Source organism: Schistocerca nitens, chromosome 1 (assembly GCF_023898315.1).
Source record: "Schistocerca nitens isolate TAMUIC-IGC-003100 chromosome 1, iqSchNite1.1, whole genome shotgun sequence".
NCBI lineage: Eukaryota > Metazoa > Arthropoda > Insecta > Orthoptera > Acrididae > Schistocerca > Schistocerca nitens.
Genome location: NC_064614.1, coordinates 705,137,492 through 705,163,758, shown reverse-complemented (window position 1 = coordinate 705,163,758; position 26,267 = coordinate 705,137,492). Strand labels below are relative to the sequence as shown.

Genomic DNA, 26,267 nt, shown 5'->3' with positions numbered 1-26,267 from the left:
CATTTAAGTTCATTAGGCATTTTTTGTTCCATATCCTCTCATCAGCCAATCCCTAGAGTTTTTACATGGTGGAAAAAAATCACCTTCTACAACTGTCTCAAAAAAATTCAAAGACGAAAACTCTCACGTCAAACTTTTGCACTGAGCCTACCGATGGTATGGATAGTTCAGGTATTGACAAGTTTTATATAACATCAAGAAGCAGCCAACAACCACCCTTCCACCATTTGTTTTAATGGTTTGCTGATTGGAGTATTGTATGTAGTTAGGCTAGTTTTTGACAAGTGAGTTGCAGCCAGGGAGAAATCTGGAAAACTGTATGATACTGTTTAAAAACATTCGTGGAGAATATGCTAATTGTAAAAAGTAAACCACAATGTTTCATATGCAGTAGATAAATTATAGTCAAACATTCATCTTAGTAAAATAAAAAAGAATTTTAATCCACTGGATTTTGACACAATAAAAGCAGTTTTTAAAAATCTGTCTTGCTATCTTTCCAGCAAGATCTTAATGAAATCCTATCCTCGGTTAACATTATGTGAAATGTAAAATACATATGAATAAAGTGCAATGTATATTCATCCGAATAACTACTGATCAGTAAAATTCAGAACAGATAAAGTAGGACTGCAATGAACTGATTATTAAATTAATTGTAGCTTCCTCAACCCAAGTAAAGATCCTCATTTCAGACTTAAATCAAGCAATGTTACTTTATTAAACACAGTTATATGCAGAATAGAAGTAATTATCACAACAGTGAATTGAATAGTCATTACAGTATCATTTTCAGCATTTTGAGTCGCATTATTCAAATTTAATTTGACTGAGAATTTTATAGTCATTAAGTACAGCGGGTAGCCACCTCAGTTAAGATGTGGTTTCTCTTAACAAGGACAAGTGAATCTTGTGAGCCAGAAGCTGCAGTTCACAAGCTGACTGGAATACATTAGTTTGTATAATGTCACGGAGTGCCTTGCCAACGTCTGTCAGTTGTTCTGCTGATCTGAGGATTTCCTATGATGTGATAGAAACTATGTTGGTGTTGACAGAGAAAATTACAGTTTCTATAGCTTTAGGCAGGGCACAGTACATCAAAGAGTAGCTCTTCTAGGGGCAGAGCGGGCTAAACTAGGCAAAGGTCCATGATTGTGGCATGATGTAAAATAAAATTGTAGTTGTGGACTGGTGAAAACAACCTGAAGTCAAAAAATTTCAAGGGTAGCTATAAAATTGAGGACTCTTAGCACAGAGGTGGTGCTGTATGTGATGATTAATTTTGGTACTGTAACAGTTTCTCAAGACAGCAGTCTTGAACTCATAAAGATCAGCCAAACTATGTTTCAAGTGTGGAAAAACTGCATTATCTTTGACTTATGTTCCCATGCACAGGTGTGGAATTGCACGAGCACTTTCAGGCTCCTAAAGACCAGTGTTGTGGCTTAACACAAGATATGTGGCAGTTTATAGTTGTGATAGCTGACTGGCAGTTGTAATTTTCAAAGAAGACTATATAGTGACTTAACAGAAACTGGTGTTATGAATCAAATCAAGCAAAAAGGGGAGGTATTGGTCATATAAACAGACTTTGTGAAGTTTGTTAAGGTGCGAATAGAAAATACTGTTTTCATCCAAATTGTTGTGTTTGACTGTCTGTGCTGTTGGCGTTGGCTGAGATTTACAGTGGCACAGAATGATGCTAGCTGGGGAGAATGGTAATGGTGTATGTTTCCAGTTCAGTGGTCAGATTTTGGATCTTCATGGGATGCAAAAAAATGAGAGTTGATACCAAAGGTAGTATAGAAATGGTAACATTTTTAGCCTTGTCTAATGAGTCTAGGAGAGGCTGGCAATCCTTATCTAAATTATTTTAATAATACTCAAGTGATGATCTGTGTCTGATAATAAATGTATCACTCATCAGTAGTGGCACAGTTGCATCACACTGTGAGATTACGTGGTCCATCATGTAGGAAATGACAGCAACAGATGGTTGTTATTGCAATGAAAGGAGAGAAACTTCACCAAAATAAGTCTTTAAAAATATTCAAAAAGATCAGCAATGATGTGCACCTCACAGATGAGACTATTAAAATGCCGTGGATCAACAACCGAAGCATTTTGAACAAATTCCAAGTGTTGAAAGATGATGTAAAATGTAGGGAAGATCACATCCCACAAGGTACAAAAAGCTGGCTAAAATCCAAAATGGCAGCAGCAAGATTTTTGGGGTGACTCTTAGTGTACATAAAAAGGCCAGGCTAATTGGAAATGGAGGTAGTGTATCTGTTGCAGTACACAGTACATCAAAAATCCACTGAGACTGAAATTGAAGCTGCATGTGAGTGCATCTGGACAATACTTGGTTTCAAGGGTGAGCACAAACTCATAACCGCATATTTCTGTCGACCCTAAAATGTGTGCCCTGTCATAACAAAAACCTCTAGAAAAAAATCTCAGCTTGCTTGCACATACATTTTCCAATCATGTAGTTATCACTAGAGGAGACATTAGTGATTCAACAATTAAATGGAAAAATTGCAAGAAATTTATTTGCAATTGTGAATAAGATCAGACTCCAGCTGGACAATGTACTCGTGACACTAAAAATTTGTGCCAGACCAAGACATGCATCCATGGCTGAAGGACACTGCAAAATACATTGTAAAAATACCAGCACTGAAATATAGTGGAGAAATTTCAGTTTTGTAAGTGATGGATGTGACAAGGCATCCTGTGAAACAATACTATTTACAAATTTAAAGCAATTGTGGGCCTGCAGCTGGTCATCATTTATTACACTCTTAGATATTTTGACTGGAAACCTCACATAAGCCTTTTAAGATTGATGAAGGCAGCTCTTGTCCTGCAATTTATTAGTGTACTGTGTCTATTCTCTGGCTGTGTTAAGATTGTGACGACAGACTCACCACACTATTCGGTAGCAGGATCATCACTCGTGGAACTCAGCTGTTCTCAGAGATGCCGCTCACTGTTCTCTAACATATTTGTTTAGCAAATTGTGGAAATGATGGGGTTTCAAGCATTAGCCAATTGATACCCACTATTATGACTCATTATATTTCCTGGCAATCATATCTCCATAGATTCTTTAATAACAGAGTCCTAAAAAATGTTTCTATGGACAAAATTATTGTTTTACCACACTCCATCAGTTGTCCAGTGGAGCTACAAGATTCAGGAACAGCAAACTTAGTGTGCTTCAAAAAGCAACTGCAGCATTGATATTTGGTGCAGCATGCCTCCATGGTGCACATTACCTGGTCTATGTAATCCATAACACACTGGCATGGTTTCAAGATTTTAAACATGGCTGAAACAGCAACTGTTCCTTTATCATGAACACTGACATGGTATTTTGTAAATTCCAGCCTTCCACAATAATAAGTAATCCTGCACTATTCCCAAAAGGTCTGCAGTAGAAGATAGTGGGTGGAAAACCACTTTAATCTAAAACTTGTGGATTCCAGTTGTCTTGAAAGAAATATTGCCAACAAAAGGAAGAAAACTGGGAATTTCGCTGGCATGATCTCCTCTGTATCTACATCCTGGTTTTTGGCTCTTAAAAGTGCATGGCATGTTTCCCTTCTTATTCTTCTGCAGTGTCCAAAGGAAGGTATCAACTGAATTTTGCACCTACATGAAAAGCACAACCTTTATAAATTTGGCGAGCCTGCTGAAGAAACTTAAAACACTTGCCTTTGGATGCTGCAGAAAAAATAAGAAGAGAAACCTGCCATGTGCTTTCGAAAACTCCTCCTCCAGGCAGCAACTGAACCTCTGCAGAAAGGGCCACACTACACAGTCTTCATGAGTATCCAGACATAATGGTACTTAAGTCTAACAAAAATATTCAACAGTACTGCAACCTGGTAGTCCGTATGTGGATAAGGTGCATGGTCTATTAAGTGATTCTATGCATAAGAAGATTGATTATGACCATACAGGACATGTGCAATAGAGAACTTCTACATTCTTGATTTCTTCCTTATTACCTCAAGAGGCCATCATGAGGTTTAGATCACATGACTGCGTAACACCCAGTCTGTATGGTCTTCCTAAAATATGTAAAGATAGTCTACATTTACGACCAACAGTAAGCAACATTGGTGTTGCTACATATAATTTAATCATGCATCTTTCTTTCTTCTGAGACTATTACTAAGCAAGTAATCACATCATATATTAGACTTGACTGATTTTTCAATCGATTGGGGTCTCTTTATTTAAGAAGTTCAGACTGTTTACTTAGCTTTGATGCAGTATCACTTGTTATAAAGGTCCCTCTGCAGAGTCTTTGGCACTAGGTGGTAATAAATTTCAGGTGGACATTATTGCTTTGTTCTGGAATACTGTCTCTTCAACTTCTTTTTTGTTCATGAGTAATTTTTTTGAGTAGATTGCACAGTGCTTTTTATGGAAGATTTCGAGAAGAGAGCACTGTAATCAGTGACTTTTAAACCGCCTGTATTTTGTAGGTGTGTGGACGATACTTTCACAGAGTGGCCTCATGAATAAGATAAAGTGACAGAGTTTTTACACCACTGCAGCGCCAGTCAAAAGAACATTCAATGCACAAAGGAAATAGAGAAAGGACTCTCTGCCTTGGACATTTTGGTTAGATACATAAATGATGGCTCTCAGTGTGATTCAGTTTACAATTTACAAGCATCAGGTTGTCACCATTTGTTGCAAACTGTTAAGTGTGCTTAAAACACTTGTGCACAGAGCTCACACAGTCTTAGATTCAGATAGTTTCATGAACAGCTGGCCCACCTAAAGGCAATATTCCAGAAAAATGGGTATTCTATCCTAACGTCTCAAAAATGAGATCGACAAGAAGTGCAAAATGGCTAAGCAGAGATGGCTAGAGGACAAATGTAAGGATGTAGAGGCTTATATCACTAGGCGTAAGATAGATACTGCCTACAGCAAAATTAAAGAGACCTTTGGAGAAAAGAGAACCACTTGATTGAATAACAAGAGCTCAGATGGAAACCCAGCTCTAAGCAAAGAAGGGAAAGCAGAAAGGTGGAAGGAGTATATAGAGGGTATACACAAGGGCGATGTTCTTGAGGACAATATTATGGAAATGGAAGAGGATGTAGATGAAGATGAAATGGGAGATATGATACTGCGTGAAGAGTTTGACAGAGCACTGAAAGACCTAAGTCAAAACAAGACCCCAGGAGTAGACAACATTCCATTAGAACTACTGATAGCCTTGGGAGAGCCAGCCCTGACAAAACTCTACCATCTGGTGAGCATGATGTATGAGACAGGCGAAATCCCCTTAGACTTCAAGAAGAATATAATAATTCCAATCCCAAAGAAAGCAGGGGTTGACAGATGTGAAAATTACCGAACTATCAGTTTAATAAGCCACCGCTGCAAAATCCTAACATGAATTCTTTACAGACGAATGGAAAAACTGGTAGAAGCCGACCTCGGGGAAGATCAGTTTGGATTCCGTAGAAATGTTGGAACATGTGAGGCAATACTGACCCTACGACTTATCTCAGAAAATAGATTAAGGAAAGGAAAACCTACATTTCTAGCATTTGTAGACTTACAGAAAGCTTTTGACAATGTTGACTGGAATACTCTCTTTCAAATTCTGAAGGTGGCAGGGGTAAAATACAGGGAGCGAAAGGCCATTTACAATTTGTACAGAAACCAGATGGCAGTTATAAGAGTCGAGGGACATGAAAGGGAAGCAGTGGTTGGGAAGGGAGTGAGACAGGGTTGTAGCCTATCCCTGATGTTATTTAATCTGTATAGTGAGCAAGCACTAAAGGAAACAAAAGAAAAATTCAGAGTAGGAATTAAAATCCACGGAGAAGAAATTAAAACTTTGAGATTGTTAAGGCTTTCGTGGCCACTTGTTGACAAACTGCCTATTGGATCCTGTCTTGGGTTCTTCGGCCAACGTTCATCTAATGATCACACGGAATACAAATCAATTAATCAAGGCGTCTTCTCTGCTGGCGGACATACAGAGAAGCCTGCACAACACAGAAGCCCTACCACCTCAGCTGTATGGATTACCCAAGATCCATAAGAACAACGTTCCACTGAGACCGATCGTTAGTGCTCCTGGCTCACCGACGTATAAACTGGCAAAACACTTGGCCTCTCTGCTCCAGCCACACGTGGGGAAGACCGACACATACATAAAGGACTCAGGACATTTCATTGAGAAGCTGAAGAAACTGAAACTTGCACTAAACGACTTCCTCATCAGCTTTGATGTTGTTTCGTTGTTTACGAAAGTGCCACACAGTGACGCTCTGGAGCACATCGGTTCCATTTTCCTGCAAGACATCGAAAAGCTCTTCCATGCTTGTCTCATCACGAGCTATTTCACATAGAATGGCGATTTCTATGAACAGCTGGAAGGCGTCGCCATGGGTAGTCCTCTTAGTCCAGTGGTGGCCAACTTCTTCATGGAACAATTTTAAGCACAGGCACTGGACTTGGCGACTTGCAAACCTAAGGTGTGGTACAGGTATGTCGATGATACTTTCATGGTGTGGAGCCTTGGTGAAGAACAGCTCGGTGACTTCCTAAGACACTTGAACAACCTCCATTCCAACATAACATTTACCATGGAAGTAGAAAAGGACAAGAAACTGTCATTTATAGATGTGCTGGTCACAAGGGACTGCGAAAACCTGGGACACAGTGTGTATCGAAAAGCGACACACACGGACCGATACCTGCACAAACTATCACACCACCACCCGAGCCAGAAAAGAGGAATGATTAATACGCTCGTAACAAAAGCAGGACAAATATGTAAGCCGCAGCACCTCAGACGAGAAATGCAACACCTGGAAAGTGTTCTGAGGAGCAATGGGTACTCCACAAATTATATTAGAAGTGTAACAGAGCCAATCATTCGTCGAAGTAAGGAATCAGCAAAAGAAATGTTGGGTATGGCCTTTCTGCCATACATTCCTAGAGTGATGGACAGAATCAGCCGTATATTGCGCAAACATGGCGTAAAGACGATTTTCAAACCGACAAAGAAGATCAAAGAGAGTCTTAGATCAGCGAAGGAGAAAAGGGACCCACTTGCAATGTTGGGAATATACTGTATACCATGCACATGCGGAAAAGTTTATGTTGGAATGACTGGACGATCAATTAACACCAGGATCAAATAGCATAACTGACATTGCAGGTTAGGGCAGGTGGAGAAATCGGCCGTGGCAGAGCACGCACTGAGGGAGACTGACCACGTAATAAAATTCGCCGACACGGAAGTTCTGGCTGTAGAGAAGCAATATCACACGCGCTTGTTCAGAGAAGCTGTAGAAATACAAAAACATGCGAACAGTTTCAACAAGAAAGAGGAAAGCCTTAAGGTAAATGGATCCTGGCTTCCCGTACTGCAGCGAATGACTGTCGCAGGTAGCAAGAGGAGAACAGCACCAGAAATGACCGTGGAGAAGCCCTTGAACGTTGGCACGCCAGGTACATATAGTCTGCGGCTGCGAGCTTGGCTCCAGTTCACCACTGGCAATGGAGGGTGAAGCTTTGACAATGCCAGCCACTCGTGCTGGAGAAACATCAGTAAAATCATTAGATGAACGTTGGCTGAAGAACCCGAGACAGGAGCCAATAGGCAGTTTGTAAAACTTTGAGGTTCGCCAATGACATTCTAATGTCATTGCAGCTGAACAAAATGGACAGTGTCTTGAAAGGAGGATATAAGATGAACATCAACAGAAGCAAAACGAGGATAATGGAATGTAGTCGAATTAAATCGGGTGATGCTGAGGGTATTCGATAAGGAAATAAGACGCTTAAAGTAGTAAATGAGTTTTGCTATTTTGGGAGCAAAATAACTAATGATGGTCGAAGTAGAGAGGATATAAAATGTAGACTGGCAATGGCAAGGAAAGCGTTTCTGAAGAAGAGAAATTTGTTAACATTGAGTATAGATTTAAGTGTCAGGAAGTCTTTTCTGAAAGCATTTGTATGGAGTGTAGCCATGTATGGAGATGAAACATGGAAGATAAATAGTTCAGACGAGAAGTTAATAGAAGCTTTTGAACTGTGGTGCTACAGAAGAATGCTGAAGATTAGATGGGTAGATCACATATCTAATGAGGAGGTACTGAATAGAATTGGGGAGAAGAGAAATTTGTGGCACAACTTGACTAGAAGAAGAGATCGATTGGTAGGACATATTCTGAGGCATCAAGGGATCACCAATTTCGTATTGGAGGGCAGCGCAGAGGGTAAAAATCGTAGAGGGAGACCAAGAGACGAATACACTAAACAGATTCAGAAGGATGTAGGTTGCAATAGGTACTGGGAGATGAATAAGCTTGCACAGGATAGAGTAGCATGGAGAGCTGCATCAAACCAGTCTCTGGACTGAAGACCACAACAAAAACATCCAGCATGTTAAGAGGGTACTGTCAATTAAAGACAAAAAATAGGAAGTTGGTGCTGCCAAAATCCTTAGGTTTTCTTCCTTTGTTAGTAATATTTTTTTCAAGATGTCAGAATCCTATAGAAACCTTTGGTTGAACTGATTTCTGTCCACTGTCTACTATTGTGGACCTTCTGGGACAATGAAGAATGATTTGTTTTTGTGGAAGGCTGGAATTTATAAAATACCATGCCTCTGTAGTATGGCTTACATAGGCCAGACAATGTGCAATGTGCAAGAACTTTGCACTGAACATCAACAAAACACTTGCCTTTTGCAATCAACCACGTCTGCTATTGCTGGACAGTGTAGCTCCACCAGGCATTCAATAGAGTACGATAAAACAATAATTTTGGCCACAGAAACATCTTTTTAGAACTCCATTATTAGAGACTCTGTGGTATGTACTCGGCATAAATCTGATGAACTGTGACAGCAGGTACAAGCTGGACAATGCATGGAACCCCATCATTCGTACAATTTGCTCTAAAATAAGATATCAGAGTATGCTGATGGCTACCGGGAGTGCCAACAATGAGACAGGTAAGTTCTTCAATTCCAAAAGCGATGGCACTGCCTGCTACATCATGTGGCCAGTTTGTCACCATACTCTTAATGCATGAGAGTAATACATTCAGTGTAGTAATAATCTGCATGATGGGTGAAGTCTTCATCAGTGTTCAATGGCTCACCTGATGATGATCGGCAGGTACAAATTTGAAATAATGTGGAGTGCAACAAATGTGGATCTGCTGCAAGCCCAAAGCTTCTTCAAACATTCACCCTTCTGGTATTTTTTTTTTTTTAATTCACAATACTAAATGTTTTCCCTAAAAATTACTTATGGCAGATAGTTTGGAAGCCCACCCATTGAGGAAATATATTTGATCTATTAGAAACAAGTAGATCCTACTTCTTTGATGGCGTTCACCCTGGAACGGGCACCAGTGACAAGAGGCAGTTTTAGCCAGAATGATTACCAAAGTAAAAAGGGCAACTCAAACACGCAGGAACATTAACATATTCAATGAACAAGATAAAGAGGCAGCAGTGTCATAACTCAATGAAGAAACTGATACATTTAGCTCTTGGCAGAGGCCTGTAGAGGAACAAAGGTTGAAGGTTACAAAAATACTTAACCAAGCAAATGATAGATATGTGCCTAGTAGAACATTTCATGGTGGCAAAGGGCCAGTATCACCCGAAGCCTTGAATGATCATAACAGAATATTATCGAAAGAGTTCTCACAAAACCCAAAGAAATGCTGGTCATACGCAGAGCTGTCTGTACTGTCCAGACAATCATGTTTGACGAACGAACTGAACTTTAGAGTAGGAATGCAAAAGCAGAAACACTGAACTTGGTTTTCTAATGATCCTTTGTAGTGGGAAATCTCAGAGCCCTGCTCCAATTTAATTTTCACACCACTGCACAAATGACTGATATAGATATTAGTGGTGGTGAGAAGCAGCCGAAATCACTAGAACGTCTGTAGCTCCAAGGACTGACAGAATCTCTTTCAGAATCTACACAGACTTTTCTGCTAACATAGACCCTCTTTTAACCATAATCTATTGTCTTTTAACCATAATCTATTGTAGACTATTCAAACAAAAAAAGTGTACCCAGTAAAAGAAGAAATCACATTTCACACATGTCTACAAGAATGGTATCCACAAAACTACCATCCACTATTAATGATTACTGACATCCATCTGTTGAAGAATCTTAAAACATGGGCCATGGCATTTAGGCACTGAAATACACCTTGTCTTCTGAAAAGCATTTAATTAAGTACCATACTGATGCCTATGAACGGAAGTGTGGTTACATAGCACATCAAACAAAGTGAATGTATTTTGGATTTCCTAGTAGAAAAGATGCAGCATGTTATCTCCACTGGAGAATCATCGACAAGTGTAGAAATAACTTCAGGAATGCCCCAAGGAAGTGGGTTGGGGCCTTTGCTGATCATGCTGTATATCAATAATTGCACTTGTGGTCTAGCGGTAGTGTCTTTGATTAGTACTTAAAACATCATTGGTCCCAGTTTCAAAACCTGACACCACTTAAATTTTTATAAATAATCAGCCTTGGTGGCCGAAGACTTCCAGTGTAAGAAGTCTGTCAATGGCCTTGTTAAAGAGGATGGAGGAGTGGACAGAGGTCTATGGCAGTATCTTGTCCTTGGAGTAGGAAACTGCTCCTAAAGGTAGAAGAATCAGCAATTATTAATGGCATGAGGATACAGAAGGTAATGGAAACCACTGCATTAAAGACACATAACATGTGTACACAGGACATGTGGACCATAATTGACAAAGTGTCATGATGATCTCTCCATTGGCAAAAGATTCTGAAATAGTGCCCAAAAGATTCTGGAATAGTCCCCCATTCCAATCTCTGGGAGGGGACTGCTGATGGGGAAGTGACCATAAGAAAAAGATTGAATAGCTAACAAAAGGATAATGTTCCACAAATTAATTGTGTCAATTACTGGATTCATTTATAAAATGATAATGTAAGTTAATAGAAATTCATATGCCAAGAAAATTTATAAGCCCTTTGGAATTTTGTCAGTACCACAGAGTGAGGGAGTAGTGGGCATGCCTCTGATGTGATCAGATGTGTGTTTATTTTTTGGAAGAACAATGTAATTTTCTGCTTTGTTGATGTGGAAATCATAAAGACAGTGTGATACAGAAAAATGTGAGAGAATAAAATTTTTAGCATAAAACAAAAAAAATAAAAGGCTCACTATAAATGTATTATGTCAATTGGAACCAAGAGAACCTATAGTGTTAAAAATTTCAGCTTCAAGAACCAGTCCCTAGACATAAAGAACTGAATCCAACTACAAGAAAATATGATAAGTAAAAATTTTATTGTAAATCTTACTCCTCTTGAAGTTTATTAATAGAGTTAACCATGTGTAGAATGTATGAGTCTGGCATCATACCATCTGACTTTCAGGAGAAAATCTTCCATACAATTCTGAAGACTGCAAGAGCTGACAGGTGCGAGAATTATCGTACAACCAGTTTAACAGCTCATGCATCCAAGTTGCTGACAAGAATATTATACAGAAGAATGGAAAAGTAAATTGAGGATGTGTTACACGATGATAAGTTTGGCTTTAGAAAAGGAAAGGCACCAGAGAGGCAATTCTGATGTTGCAGCTGATAATGGCAGCAAGACTACAGAAAATCAAGACACTTTCATAGAATCTGTTGACCTGGAAAAAGTGTTTGACAATGTAAAATGGTGCAAGATGTTCAAAATTCTGAGAAAAATATGGGTAAGCTATACGGAGAGACATGTAATACACAATATGTGCAAGAGCCAAGAGGGAGTAATAAGAGTGGATGACCAAGAAAGAAATGTTCAGATTAAAAAGGGTGTAAGACAAGTATGTAGTCTTTTGCCCCTACTGTTCAAACTGTACATCAAAGAAGGAATGATGGAAATAAAAGAAAGATTCAGGAGTGGGGTTAAAATTCAAGGTGAAAAGATATCAACGATACAGTTCACTGATGACTTTGCTATCCCGAGTGAAAGTGAAGAAGAATGACATGATCTGTTGAATGGAATGACCAGTCTAATGAGAACAGAATATGGATTGACAGTAAATCTACGAAAGATGAAAGTAATGAGAAGTAGCAGAATTGAGAACAGCGAGAAACTTAACATTAGGATTTATGGCTGCGAAGTAGGTAAAGTTATGAAATTCTGCTACCTAGGCAGCAAAATAAAGAATGATGGACAGAGCAAGGAGGACATCAAAAGCAGACTAGCAGTGGCAAAAAGGGCATTACTGGCCACAAAAAGTCTATTAGTGTCAAATATAGGCCTTAATTTGAGAATGTACGTTTGGAGCACAGCATTGTACGCCAGTGAAACATTGACTGTGGGAAAACCAGAACAGAAGAGCACTGAAGCATTTGAGATATGGTGCTACAGATGAATGTTGAAAATTAGGTGGACTGATATGGTAAGGAATCAGGAGGTTCTGTGCAGAATCAAAGAGGAAAGGAATGTGTGGAAAACTCTGACACAGAGGAGGGACGGGATGATAGGACACTTGTTAAGAAATCAGGGAATGACTTCCATGCTACTAGAGGGAAACTGTAGAGGACAAAAACCATATAGGAAGACAGAGACTGGAATTCAACCAGCAATTAATTGAGGACACCAGTTGTAAGTGCTACTCTGAGATGAAGAGGTTGGCACAGGATGAGGAGACTGATGACCCAAAAATAAATAAATAAATCTGCAAATTCAATCAGATCTTGAAAAGATATCAAAGTGGAGAAAAGATTACCAGCTTGCTTTAAATGTCCAGAAATTTAAAAATGTGTACACTCAACAAAATGCAGAAAAGTGGTGTCCTATGACTTTGACATTAATGTGTCATAACTCACACAAATACCTGGGTGTAAAAATTTGAGCGATTTGAAATGGAGTTATCAGACAGACTCAGTTTTAGATTCATTGGAAAAATAATGAGGAATACACTAAGTTAACAAAAAAGATTGTTTAAAAGCTCTTGTGTGACCCATTCAAGAATGTTGCTCAAATGTGTGAAACATGACTAATGGGGGGATTAAATTTATACAAATAAGGGCAGCATAAATGGTAACAGGTGTGTTTGACTCATGAGAGGGCATCAGAGGAATGCTGAAATGCCTAAACTGGCAGATTTTTGAAGACAGATGCAAACTTTTCCATAAAAGCTTACTTTCAAAGTTCCAAGGACCTCAATTAAGTGAGGAATCTAGGAACATAGTAACAAAAAAAAAAAAAAATGGCTCTGAGCACTATGGGACTCAACTGCTGTGGCCATCAGTCCCCTAGAACTTAGAACTACTTAAACCTAACTAACCTAAGGACATCACACACATCCATGCCCGAGGCAGGATTCGAACCTGCGACCGTAGCAGTCGCATGGTTCCGGACTGCGCGTCTAGAACCGCGAGATCACCACGGCCGGCGAACATAGTAACAGCCTCCTATGTTATCATTCCCATAGGGACACACACACAAGATTATAATGTAGTATAAGCAGGGCTGAGCCCCTGCAAATTTGGCATTCGGCCACCTCACTCACAGATGTGCTTTGCGGGCCACATATGGCTCCTGCTTTACCTCAGGAGGTTGTTTATCAACAGAAGATTCAGTGGGCTGTTTGCCACCACACTTCTTGCAGCTGCTAGAGCATCTGCTGGGAGCACAACATGCACCAATACACAGCATAAAGGGCACGGCAAACAGTGGTGAAGTTGCTGGCACCTATTTGCGTCAAGTGTCCAGAGACTGTATTCCTCCACTGATGGCTCAGCTTTTTGACAGTAAGTTCACACTCTGTGCCACAGACTAACCACTAGCCATCTCAAGTATATGCTTTGGACCACAATGTCTGCCACTGCCACTGCTGCTGCTGCTGCTGCTGCTGCTCCCATCAGACAAAGTCATCTCACCCCTTCGCTGTGATCATTCTGTACCAGGACCTGTGTCTCAATAGTCCACAAGCACACAGCCTCATGGCACAGAGCTGCTGATCATCCACAGTACCTCCCAACACATACAACTTCTGACAATCGTGGACTCTGTCATAGTGGGCAATGACTGCACATCATCAAGATGCTCTTTTCTGTTGTACTCAAGTTTGGAATTTTGTCCTCTAAAACTGTACTGAGTTTAGTTCAAGTTTAATAAACAAAGAGTTGTTATTGCAGCATGTAAATTTATCATTAGCAATCACACCACTTGGCTGGGGCTATACAATAGACTAATTACAGCTTGCTCAGAGGCATTTAAGGAATCATTGTTCCTGCACTCAATATGTGCATGGAACAGGAAGACCCTTAACATATGGTACTATCGGAAGTACTCTCAGACCATGCACTCACAGTGGTTTGCACAATACAGATGCAGGTGTAAATAAAGATTTTATTTGGGTTTTGTTCACCATTTTGGGACAAACCAATAAGGGAAAATATTACTACCTGAGATAGATAATCATAACTCTTGCAGAGGTCTCCTTCGTTAAATGTCCAGTACATTGTTTCTGATTTGTATTGGGGGAAATAATAAATGTCAGTTTCACACTGAATGTGAAATCTGTATTTGAATGGATGTGACTTTAACAAGCTACTAGAAATGTGCAACAATAAATTGGAAAGTTTTGGAAATTGAAAGAAGAATTAAAAACCTCTCTCATTAGTCATTTCTTTGACATATTATCTGCTTATCTAAATAAAAAAATCAGTGCTGTCATATAAATATTAAGCAAGTAGCAGCTATTTATTATGACTGGGAAATCAGCTTTTTTCAGAAAAGATGCTCTTATACTATTGGTGCTATGTTTAACTGTAGTCCATGTTAACACAAACAAAAAATAGGACTTTAGTGGGACTTAATGTGGCATAATGCCTGCTGCTTTTATTTATTAATGTATTTCTTAAGTCAGTCCACGTACCTGACAGTTATCCCTCATGACAGAATATATTAAATCAGAGAATATCTCAACTTCTGCAGATCCTATAACTCTTAGAAGCACAGAAAGGGACTGTTTTCCCTCTTGCTGACAAACCTCATACACCAGTTCGGCTCTAACGCTTGACTGAATCTAATGATCAACTACTGAAGCATTAATACGATTGCAATTTCACAGAAGTAGTTTTATTTCAAGCATGCAGCAACAGTATAAGATTATCAAGTGAGAGCTCAGTAAAACGAACAAAAACCTGTTCTCCTAGTTTTGCTAGGAAGGATACCCAACATAATACACAAGCACATTCACAGCTTAACCTTCACATACTGTCCATTAAAATTAAAACCACAGTGAATGTTTCAAAAAAATGTTGTTGAAATAATAGAAAAGCTAATTAATTGATGATAATTTTCTCTCACCATCATTATGGCCTTCTCCATAAAAATTAAAAAACAGTGGTGGTAATGAATCAATAATAACAAGACGAATGCTGTAGTCTCCCCTCATTTCCTGGAGGTCTTCTTTCCATTTGTGTAAGAACGAAAAAAGCTGATAAATATTTCTAACATTTACCACTTTTACTTTGTTCATTATATTTCCAATTTCCTGAAAGAAGTAAAACAAATAAAAATACTAATTTAATTACTGTGGACTATTTATGTATATTGTGACATACAATTTTAATTAACACAGGTAAACACACATTAAACACAAAATTATAAGTGATGAAATTACCCACTTGTTGGAATAACATATTTCTTTATCAGGTTACCTTCCATTAGGAAAGTGGATGCACTCAGTGGCTGTTATGTAATTTATAAATGATAGAGCGCAGCAATCAGTCAATCAGTCATCCTTTTTTTTTTTTCTCTCTTTCTTCTTTTCACAAAACCAGATTTCGGCTAGTGCCTAGCCATTATCAATGCACTATTTTTTAATCTCGATGCATGTTAGGTCCCTGTTGTTCGGGTGTCAATCACAGTTCTTTGAATACTAGTATCCCAAGAACTGTGATGCCCGAACAACAGGGAACTAACATGCATCGAGATTAAAAAATAGTACATTGATAACGGCTAGACACTAGCTAAAATCTGGATTAGGAAAAAAAAAGGGGGGGGGGGGGTGTGACTGATTGCTACATTCTATCATTTACAAACATATTTCTTTAGTTTCTGAATTCCTCAATTCCTTTCTGATAACAACAGTAAAGGGTGGCTATTGTTGCAAGAAGCAATCTACATCTACATCCATCTACATCTACATCCATACTCCGCAAGCCACCTGACGGTGTGTGGCGGAGGGTACCCTGAGTACCTCTATCGGTTCTCCCTTCTATTCCAGTCTCGTATCGTTTGTGGAAAAAAGGATTGTCGGTATGCTTCTGTGTGGGCTCTAATCTCTCTGATTTTATCCTCATGGTCTCTTCGCGAGATATAGGTAGGAGGGAGCAATATACTGCTTGACTCTTCGGTGAAGGTATGTTCTCGAAACTTTAACAAAAGCCCGTACCGAGCTACTGAGCGTCTCTCCCGCAGAGTCTTCCACTGGAGTTTATCTGTCATCTCCGTAACGCTTTCGCGATTACTAAATGATCCTGTAACGAAGCGCGCTGCTCTCCGTTGGATCTTCTCTATCTCTTCTATAAACCCTATCTGGTACGGATCCCACACTGCTGAGCAGTATTCAAGCAGTGGGCGAACAAGTGTACTGTAACCTACTTCCTTTGTTTTCAGATTGCATTTCCTTAGGATTCTTCCAATGAATCTCAGTCTGTCATCTGCTTTACCGATGATCAACTTTATATGATCATTCCATTTTAAATCACTCCTAATGCGTACTCCCAGATAATTTATGGAATTAACTGCTTCCAGTTGCTGACCTGCTATTTTGTAGCTAAATGATAAGGGATCTATCTTTCTATGTATTCGCAGCACATTACACTTGTCTACATTGAGATTCAATTGCCATTCCCTGCACCATGCGTCAATTCGCTGCAGACCCTCCTGCATTTCAGTACAATTTTCCATTGTTACAACCTCTCGATACACCACAGCATCATCTGCAAAAAGCCTCAGTGAACTTCCGATGTCATCCACAAGGTCATTTATGTATATTGTGAAAAGCAACGGTCCTATGACACTACCCTGCAGCACACCTGAAATCACTCTTACTTCGGAAGACTTCTCTCCATTGAGAATCCATAATGATCTGGAGCTTGTGAAAACATGAAAGCAACATCATTTGAATAGCAGAAATTAGTTGACATGTGCACTTTATTGCCACATTAGCAATTTAGTCAGCTCATTGTATGTAGCCAGGCAGAGTGAAATTTAGTGTGTCACTGAAGAAATTAGGGTTTATGGAATCCACTTTACTTTTCTTGAAAATTCAACAAAGGAAAATTTCATTCATTTTCAATTGCTCTCTTTAATGATGGCAAAAACAGTTTATGGCACAACTTAACAATTGCAAAACATAATATTTTGCTTCTCTACTATGCCACGGAGCTCTATAATGCACTGAAAATCTTACAACAGCTTCAAATACACATCCCACTGTCAGTTTGAACTATAATACAAGGCCCTTCATGCACAAAGTGCTCATGACCTTCCAGTCCAGAAATTTTCTGTGTCAAAAAAAATGTAAAGTCAGTAGTCTGCATGGACAGAAATCAGAATACAAGCCTTACACCATTCCTAAAATCCATATATTTGGGAGGCAGATGGTTTCCAAAACAGCAGTAAGTCAGCTCCACATCAGGCATTCATCAGCCAGTGATACTTGTCCGGATACAATGAAATGGCTGAAAGGTTTCAACTGAGTCACTAAATAGAACAGGTGGGATGATGTGACGTGTTTGGCAAATGTGTACTTTTACTTTGATGGCACAGCCCAGTAGTGTTTCAAGAACAATGGAGTACCATTGACAAAGTTTTCCTTTTTGCTTCTTCCATATTAGGATTGGTCATTATGAGGGTTCCACTGTCAGCTTATATTAATGATCTGTTGGTCAAAGAACTAGGGAGATCATTCGGGTGTATTAGAAACAGAAAAGTGCCCAGGACAAATCTCTGTGGCACGTCTACAGTAACAGGTATGGCATTTTACCTACAATTATTTAGTGACAACTGCTTTCCTATCTAATAGATAGAATTGGATTAATGATAGTCCATTCATTACGCTTGATACCATATTTTTCAAATTTAGGTCTTAGAATATCATGTGATTCAGTGACAAATGTTTTGCTCAGATTAGGGAGCATATCACACACAAACGAACAACTTTCAAAACATTTCAGAACATCTGTAACTAGAGATTTTACAGGTTCACTGGTGGATAGACCAGGCCTACAGCTGCAAAGAATAGATAAGCTTTTTAGGGTTCCATATCTCAGTTGGTAAAAACTGAACCCTTATACAATCATTTTGTTGTCCGTCTATCTGTCTGTCTGATTGTTGAAAACCTTCTTTTACTCGGGAACAGGGTCACATATCAAGATAGAAATTATGTCACATATTGAAGTCTATGGCCCCTTGGAGGGGTAAAACATTGAAGCTTCTAAGTCAATACAATAAAAAGATATGGCCACTTATGTCACATATTTTGATATTTAGAGGAGATTGGAGTTTAACGTCTCATAGATGATGAGGGCATTACGCACACAGCACAAGCACATATATGGGGAAGGAAAATAAAATAAATTGGACATGTTCTTTTCAAAGGAACGATTCCAGCATTTACATTAAGTGATTTAGGGAAACCATAGATAACATAAATCTGGCTGGAGAATTGACCTGCCATCATCAAAAATTCATGTCAAATGTCTTACCAGTTTATCACCTTTCTCGGTTCTTTCAGATGTACCTATACATATAAAGAGTGGATGGAGGAGTAGCACAGAGTATGGTCATGATGCAGAAAAGGTCAGGGGGGAAACCAAAATGGTCTCTGGGTGATATGAGATTAGATTAGATTAGATTAGATTTACTTTCATTCCAATTGATCCGTAGTGAGGAGGTCCTCCAGGATGTGGAACATGTCAGAAAAACAACAATACATGACAAATATTTACAATTAAAACAAATAAGCTAATGTACCATTCCACAGGTCCCAAGTGGAATGATCGTCATTTTTAATGAACACTAAGAGTAATTTTACAAATACTAATGCACTGAATTTAAAATAAAAAAGTTTTTATTTATTTATAAGGTAATACAACTACTGTAATACTTATTTACAATGAACACATTACTGCACTGAAATGGTGCAGAAGTTAGATTATACTAACACACACACACACACACACACACACACACACACACACACACAAATTTTCAATGAGAACAGTGGGTAAGATAGGCATCATTTATGACATGAGTTCAGGAAATTACGGCCCTGATGAAAAAGTTTTTTTGATTCCAAGCAATTATCTTATTTAGGGGCAAGAGGTAAACTCTCTTGCTTTTTAAATGGAGTCAGGCCTATTTGATGTAGTACCGGAAACACTAGGGAAGCAGACAGGTGTGGAAGAGATGAGCAGTGAAGGCAGTCTTGAGACTGGCAGGTTAAGAATTGGCAGCTATGAACAAAATCTGGCACGCTAATGAAGAGAAATACTGAATAACAAATCAGTAGCTGAAGATGTACTTTTTCTGTAAATTCCAGGGCTGGAAGGGAGAGAATATTTATATGAAAATGATGGCAACAAATGTCGGTGTGTTTATCATGAAGTTAAGAGTTGAACCTTCAGTGATATGAAAGTCAGTACTGAGAAAGATGGTATGAGATTTAGGAGGAGGCAAAGAATCTTACTTACAGAAGAATATTTAGATATTACCTTAAATTAAGCTGTTCAGCCACACTGTGGGTCAATATCCCGAAAATAATGCTAATACATTAGAACCAGACACATGGCAAAAGTGTGTGGATTAGAAAAAAGACTGAATTGTTAATTGTCCTCTTAGTCATTTCCTACATTTTCTTGGTGGTATTTCATAACTGATTTCCCTGGTGTACTATTTTGCTACATATATCTGCCATAGATTAAGGTCCCGCATAACTTTCCTTATTTAATTCCTGTTTAGCCTCATTAATGCCAACCTTTTAATCTGTACACAGTAAATTGTTAGCTGTATTGTACATGCTGTGTATCCTGTGTAATTATTCATGTTGTATCTGAACTTCAAACAAATGAAAGAACACAAATTTTCTTTTTTACATTTTACTGTTATGTGATGTAATTAATAATTTACAGGAAGGTTATAATTAAACTTTCATTACTTGAGAGGGCCCCCATGAAAAACAAGTGATCATAGAACAATGAAACTTTGTAGAAACATTCATAAGGATATGCGGAAGAGAAATACCAAATAAACCATTGAAAGAAATGCATATTAATTCCCACATGAGAGAGTAACATTTTTTAATTGCCTGCTATATTTAGATACCAGGTTACAAAACTTGTTCAATGAGAAGACCACCTGCATCCACCACAGCCAGGAACCACACTACAGATTTCTCTACCACTGCCCAAGACAACAGGAGGTCATGGAATGTTCAGCTGTCATGACACAGCTCTTTCACTGCTTGAAAATTGCACATAGTGTGCATCATTCTCAATCATGGCAACAGTAACCTCTTCAACAATTTGAAGTGCAACTGGTTGTCATCCTCTCTTTGGAGCAATTCCAAAATTGCCAGTTAATCTGAACTTTCAAATTATGTTCTTCAAACCCAGTGCAGAAAAAGGAATTCTCCAAATCAGTGTGCGATTTGCAGGGGGGGATTTCCCCCCCTCTGCATCAGACCATCCCCTCCTCTGGTTTTAGTTTATGTATCCCAACCTGGGATGTTTATTTCCCATGCACTGGAGTAAAACTTTACATATAATGTAAATTTGTGGAGCCGAACACTGAAAGTTTTTAATAAGTCTTACTATTAACACTATTAATATGTTTCAGTTTTCTATCATCAGAATAAGTACAACTGTTCACAAATGTGCTTCTACGTTTTGAATTCCCCTCGTATATCTGTACCCGCATGTAGATGATTTTGTAAATCATGCATATGTGTCAATAGTGAGTTTCGGCATTAACATCTATTTATAAATAGCTGTTTAACCATGCGTAACACCACGGTCCAAGCTAGTAACATATATAATTCTACTAACCCCCTCAGACTTCCCCCCCCCCCCCCCCTGCCCCCACTGGTAGAAGCACAAATCGCACCCTGCTCCAAATTCCTTTAATGTGTCAGTAAGCATGAAGAGCTTCAGCACTATTGCTACTATTTCAGTAAAATGACTTGATAAATAAAGCCTGCTCATCTTGTCCAGTACATGTTGACTGACTGCAACTGTAATGCACACTGATGCTTGTGTTTCAAACCTTGGTTGCTGTACCATAGCTGGCGTTTAATGGCAAGTCATGATACTAACATTACTAACACAACTCAAATCCTGCAGCACACAATTGGAGCATCATCATATAAATGTGAGTAACCATAAGGTAAATAACTTTCTGTCTACACTGGCTCAAGATACAAAAGTTTAACTGTAACCACCCTAAGCACTGTGTTAAATAAATAGGATTTTCACACTACATCTGATTACCCACAGTTCCTGAATCATGTAGAACTAACTTTCTAGAACAATTTAATCTTACTTCATAATGATAACACATTTTACATAAGCTTCCTCTTCAATTGTGTTGCATGAAACTAACTATGACAACTGTGTAGCGTAATCTATGCCTACCACACAAATGCTCAAACTGCTAACCAATGTTGAGATGTGTCCATCCACGGGAGTTGCAACCATCTTCACCATGACAGAAAGTCCTCTTGAAGTGCTACAAATGCAAGCAACTGAATTTATTTAACAAGTTATGGCTCTCCAAATATGGCATTCCACCTCTGTATCACAACAGTAATGCTTTTCCAATAGAAACAAGTATTTGCCCAGTAGTGAGAATATCTGCTGGTTAACACGGAAAATTTAGAATTGCATCTCAGCAGTGTAAACCACCTTTTGACAAGAAAATACCACCAGAAATCTGTAGTGATAATGGTTGATTTCAAACTGGACAGTTGTTAACTGTTTATAGCACAGCATCTACCAAGATTCAGTTCCTAAATGGTACAGGGACTAATGTCTCAAGTATGTGTCCATTTTCAGATCTTCCACAGTGAATCTGTACGCTTCAAGTGGACCACCCAGGAAGACCTACAGCCATGTCACCTTGCCTCTAAAATTCAATCTTTGATGTAAATTTATTGTCACTGATGTACTATACCCAACTGTTGGAGCAAATTTCTTACTATTTTATGGCCTCTTCCCAGACCTTTGCCATCAATTTCTGCTTGACTCTGCAACACAGTTTTCTAGTAAATGTACACTTATTCCATGCCAGTTAACCTGACACTTAAATGGTTGTCAGGGACTGTCCAAAGTCACCCATTCATCACCCACTCCAGCACCAGGAGACACTCTTTGGTACATCACACAGTCACCGTGATGGGATCCCAAGTCCATGTATGTTCTCATTCACACACTCCAGACAAATTCAAGATCATAAAGCCAGAGTTCTCTTTCATATTAGCACAAGGAATCTGGCAGTCCATACTGTACTAAGAATAGTAATCAGTCATATTCTTGTGATGACTATGTCCTACTGTTACTATGTGTCGTACATCAAGTACTTTTATATGCACATCCATGGCAGAACATTTACTCACAATCAAACACATCTGTGCTTTTTATCATACACCAGTTTCATCAGGAGGCATAAGCAAAAGCACTGTCTGTACTCTGTTTGGACTCCACACATTTCTTTAAATGTCATTTGGACTGTGCAATGACACCCAGACTTTCTAGCACATCATGGATGAGACAACTAGAGACTTAGGAGTTCTGTTATGTCTATACTGATGGCTCCTTGTAATGTTGTCTATTGAGGTACAGCATCTAGTCCAACTGCAATGGCTGTTTGGTAGATTAAAAGAATAGTGTCTAATGAGTGACCTATCAAAATGTGTTTTGGGGCAATGGAAGTAAAATTCCTAGGCTGCTTACCCAACTAATAAGAAATTCTGCCAGCTAAAGACAAGCTAGAAGCTATTGTTCAATTTTCATAGCCCACAATAATATATTAATTATTCCATTTCTTGTGGTTTCCAAATTTTCATCCATGTTTTGTGCATATGCATGAATTTTTTGTGGTGCCACTCAATGACTTTCTAATGGTTATCCCAAACCAGGACACATGCAACAGTGGACTGAAAATGAAACATCATTCACCAAAGTAAAAGATGCTATTGCAGGTCTTCATTTTTACCTCATCCTCTTCCTGAGATACCTATCACAATTATGGTACTTGCATCAGCAACTGACATTGGAGCTGTATTACAATAATGTGTAAAACATGGATGGCAACTTCTGACTTTCACTGGTAAAAAATTATCACTATCTCAAACAAATTGTTATATGTCTGTCTACAATCTGTATGTCAACTACGCTGCAATCATAGACAAATGCTTGAAGGTATAAATTTATTTCTTATCATGACCTTAAACCATTAGTGACAGTCTTTCATCATAAGCCAGACAACGTGACACCGCACCACTTGCAGTATTTGACTTCATGGCTCAGTTTGCTACAGATATTCAATATATTAATAATGAGTACACTGGATCAGCGGGCACAGTGCGATGCATTGACATCATTATGATGAAATTTCATAGCATTTTCTGGTGCTCAGGAAGGGGACAATTAATTGAATGTGATATTCAAAGAATCATCAGACTTATGGCTCTGATGTCTTCAAATATCATGCTCGATCATAGCCCAACATTGCAAAATATAGACATCATAAGCGTGACTGTACGTTACAGCGTATATCCAACAACATTTAATTTCCTCTCTCTACACTCTTTCTTCTGCAGTAGTAAAGGCTACTACACAACTGGTGAAAATGGTATTTGTTTGGCCACACATCAAGGTGGATTGCAACACATTTGTATGCCAGTGCAATGCTTGACAGTGTACCAAAAGACTGCATCACATTACAGCTCCAATTGGTACTTTCAACCCATATTGTCAATGATTTGAACATATCCATACCGACATTACTGGGCCTTTATCATCATCATATGTATATCAATGCTGCCTGACAGCTGATCTTTACTATTGCTGGACTGAAAACTATCCAACAAAAGATGCAACAGCAGCAACTGTAGTCACAACCTTAATCATCAGTGGATTGCCCAGTTCAGCATGGCCCTCTGCAGCACTGATCAGGAAAAACAGTTCAAGTCATACCTCTCTGATGTACCTTCACTGATGACATCCATGATTTCAGAGCCATGCGTCCATACAGTTCAGAGGCCCGCTTGTAGATGCCAACTGGGGCGGCCCCCTGTCACTCTCTGGTGAGCCACCAAAGAAATAGTAATTATTTAAATGATCACAAATGAGGGCTTGGTCTGTTCTGTAATTTATATTACTGTTGTCCAGTCAATGTGTTCAGTGATACACACAACCTGTACTTTATTGTATCTTACAAGTGGCTCTATAAAATATTATGTTCCATAAATCATGTTTGTCCTTGTTACAGCAAACTTGGTGAAGATTCTGGGTTACATTTTTTTATTTCAACATGTCACTGCCCAGAAGGAAGCTTTAGTGGAACAACAGCAGACTCTCATCAGCATTCTCAATCAAGTGGCATCTGCATGTTTGCAGCAGGTTATTGTCCTGTCAGTGCAACTGTTGCACTTTTTTTTGTCATATGGTGAATCAGCTGAAGACTGGGACTCCTATGAGACATGGTTATGTCAACATTTCCAGGTTTTTCACATGGATGAAGCAAACCTGTGTAGGGCTTTCTTTCTTTGCTGTCTTTCACTGTGCATTTATCCGTTGTTGTGCCAACTTGTCCTTTTGCAAGAATTGGCCAGCTTATCATTTGACGAAATGTGCAAGCTTCTTCCAACCTATTACCATGACAGAATGCATGTCATTGCGATGCGTGTAGAATTTTATCATTATCAAAAATGCCCAAACCTATCTTGCACAACCTGGGCAGCAGAATTACAAAGGTTACAGCAACAGGACACAACAGCGGCTGCATGCCCCCCCACCCCCTTATCCATCCTGGCCACACTGCTTCATCGAATACAAGGGTGGGCCCTAAGCATTGGGCTGTTTGCAGTAAGTGTTGAAAGAGAGGCCACACAGCATTGGTGTGTAACTCCTCTTCAACCTCTTCAAACATGGCAGACAAGTAGTACTGATGGACTTAAACTGTACTGCTACAATAACTGTCTCCCCAAACGAGTTGTTTAATAAACCACTGAAAATTCAAGGGGATACAGGAGCTGCAGTGACTTTAGTAAACACACCAACATACATGGCCTTCGGCTCCCCTCCCCTCGCATGGGTTTCACAGAAGTTTGATAGCTACAAAGATCAGCAGATTCCGATCCTAGGTCAGTTCTCCATCTCCGTCTCTTCCTTGTTGTGGATCATTCCCATACTGCAGACCTGTTAGGGTAAGATGCGTTTAACACTTTTGGTTTCTCCATTGCTGATGAGTTAAGCTCAGTATCAGATCAAGCTCTGTTTCAGTAACTTTAGACCCTCCACTCTGAGTTTTCATCTCTGTTTTCCCCTGGGCTAGTTGTGCTACCGGTTTTCAGGCCCACATTACCATGAAAGAGTCCGCCCGCCCTTGTTTTTCTTGGGTGTGGCAGGTGTCTGTTGCATTGCGCAACTCTGTTTGAAGTCACTCAATGTCGTTTGGCCTATTTATTCCAGTTAAGAAACCGATGGGTAAGCTTCGCCTCCGTGGTCATTTCAGTGTCACGATTAATGCACAGTCCATGATAGATACATACCCTTTGCCCAGCTCTGACGAGTTGCTTGTAAAATTATCAAGCAGCCACTACTTTTCCAAGATTGATTTGTCAGAGGTGTACCTCCAGTTCCTCTTGGATGAGGCCACTAGGTTCCTTCTTGTTGTCAATACACCCTTCAGTCTAAACCAATATCAATGCTTGCCTTCTGGAGTTGCTAGCATGCCACCAATTTTTCAAAATTTTCTAGAACAGCTGACATCCTCTGTACCTGGCTGAATCAATTACCTCATCAATATCATTGTCTCAGGTTCTTCCACTGAAGACCACCTTAGAAATCTCTGGTTGTTGTTTACTGTTTTGCAGTGTGTGGGTCCCCAGTGCAATCTCACCAAATCTCAATTTTTTTGAGCCATCAACTCAGTACCCAGGTTTAGAGGTTTCCACACAAG

The 26,267-nt window shown here is 39.2% G+C and overlaps 1 protein-coding gene across 1 annotated transcript in view; it reads right to left on the bottom strand.

Annotated features, from left to right (window-relative positions):
* The window catches only part of LOC126259726 (DNA repair protein RAD51 homolog 4), a 174,122-nt gene that overhangs the window by 9,098 nt on the left and 138,757 nt on the right, over nt 1-26,267 (bottom strand). Inside the window, exon 4 of the mRNA XM_049956708.1 lies at nt 15,384-15,570. Coding sequence (XP_049812665.1) covers nt 15,384-15,570 — 187 coding nt within the window. The remainder of the gene's footprint in view (nt 1-15,383; nt 15,571-26,267) is intronic.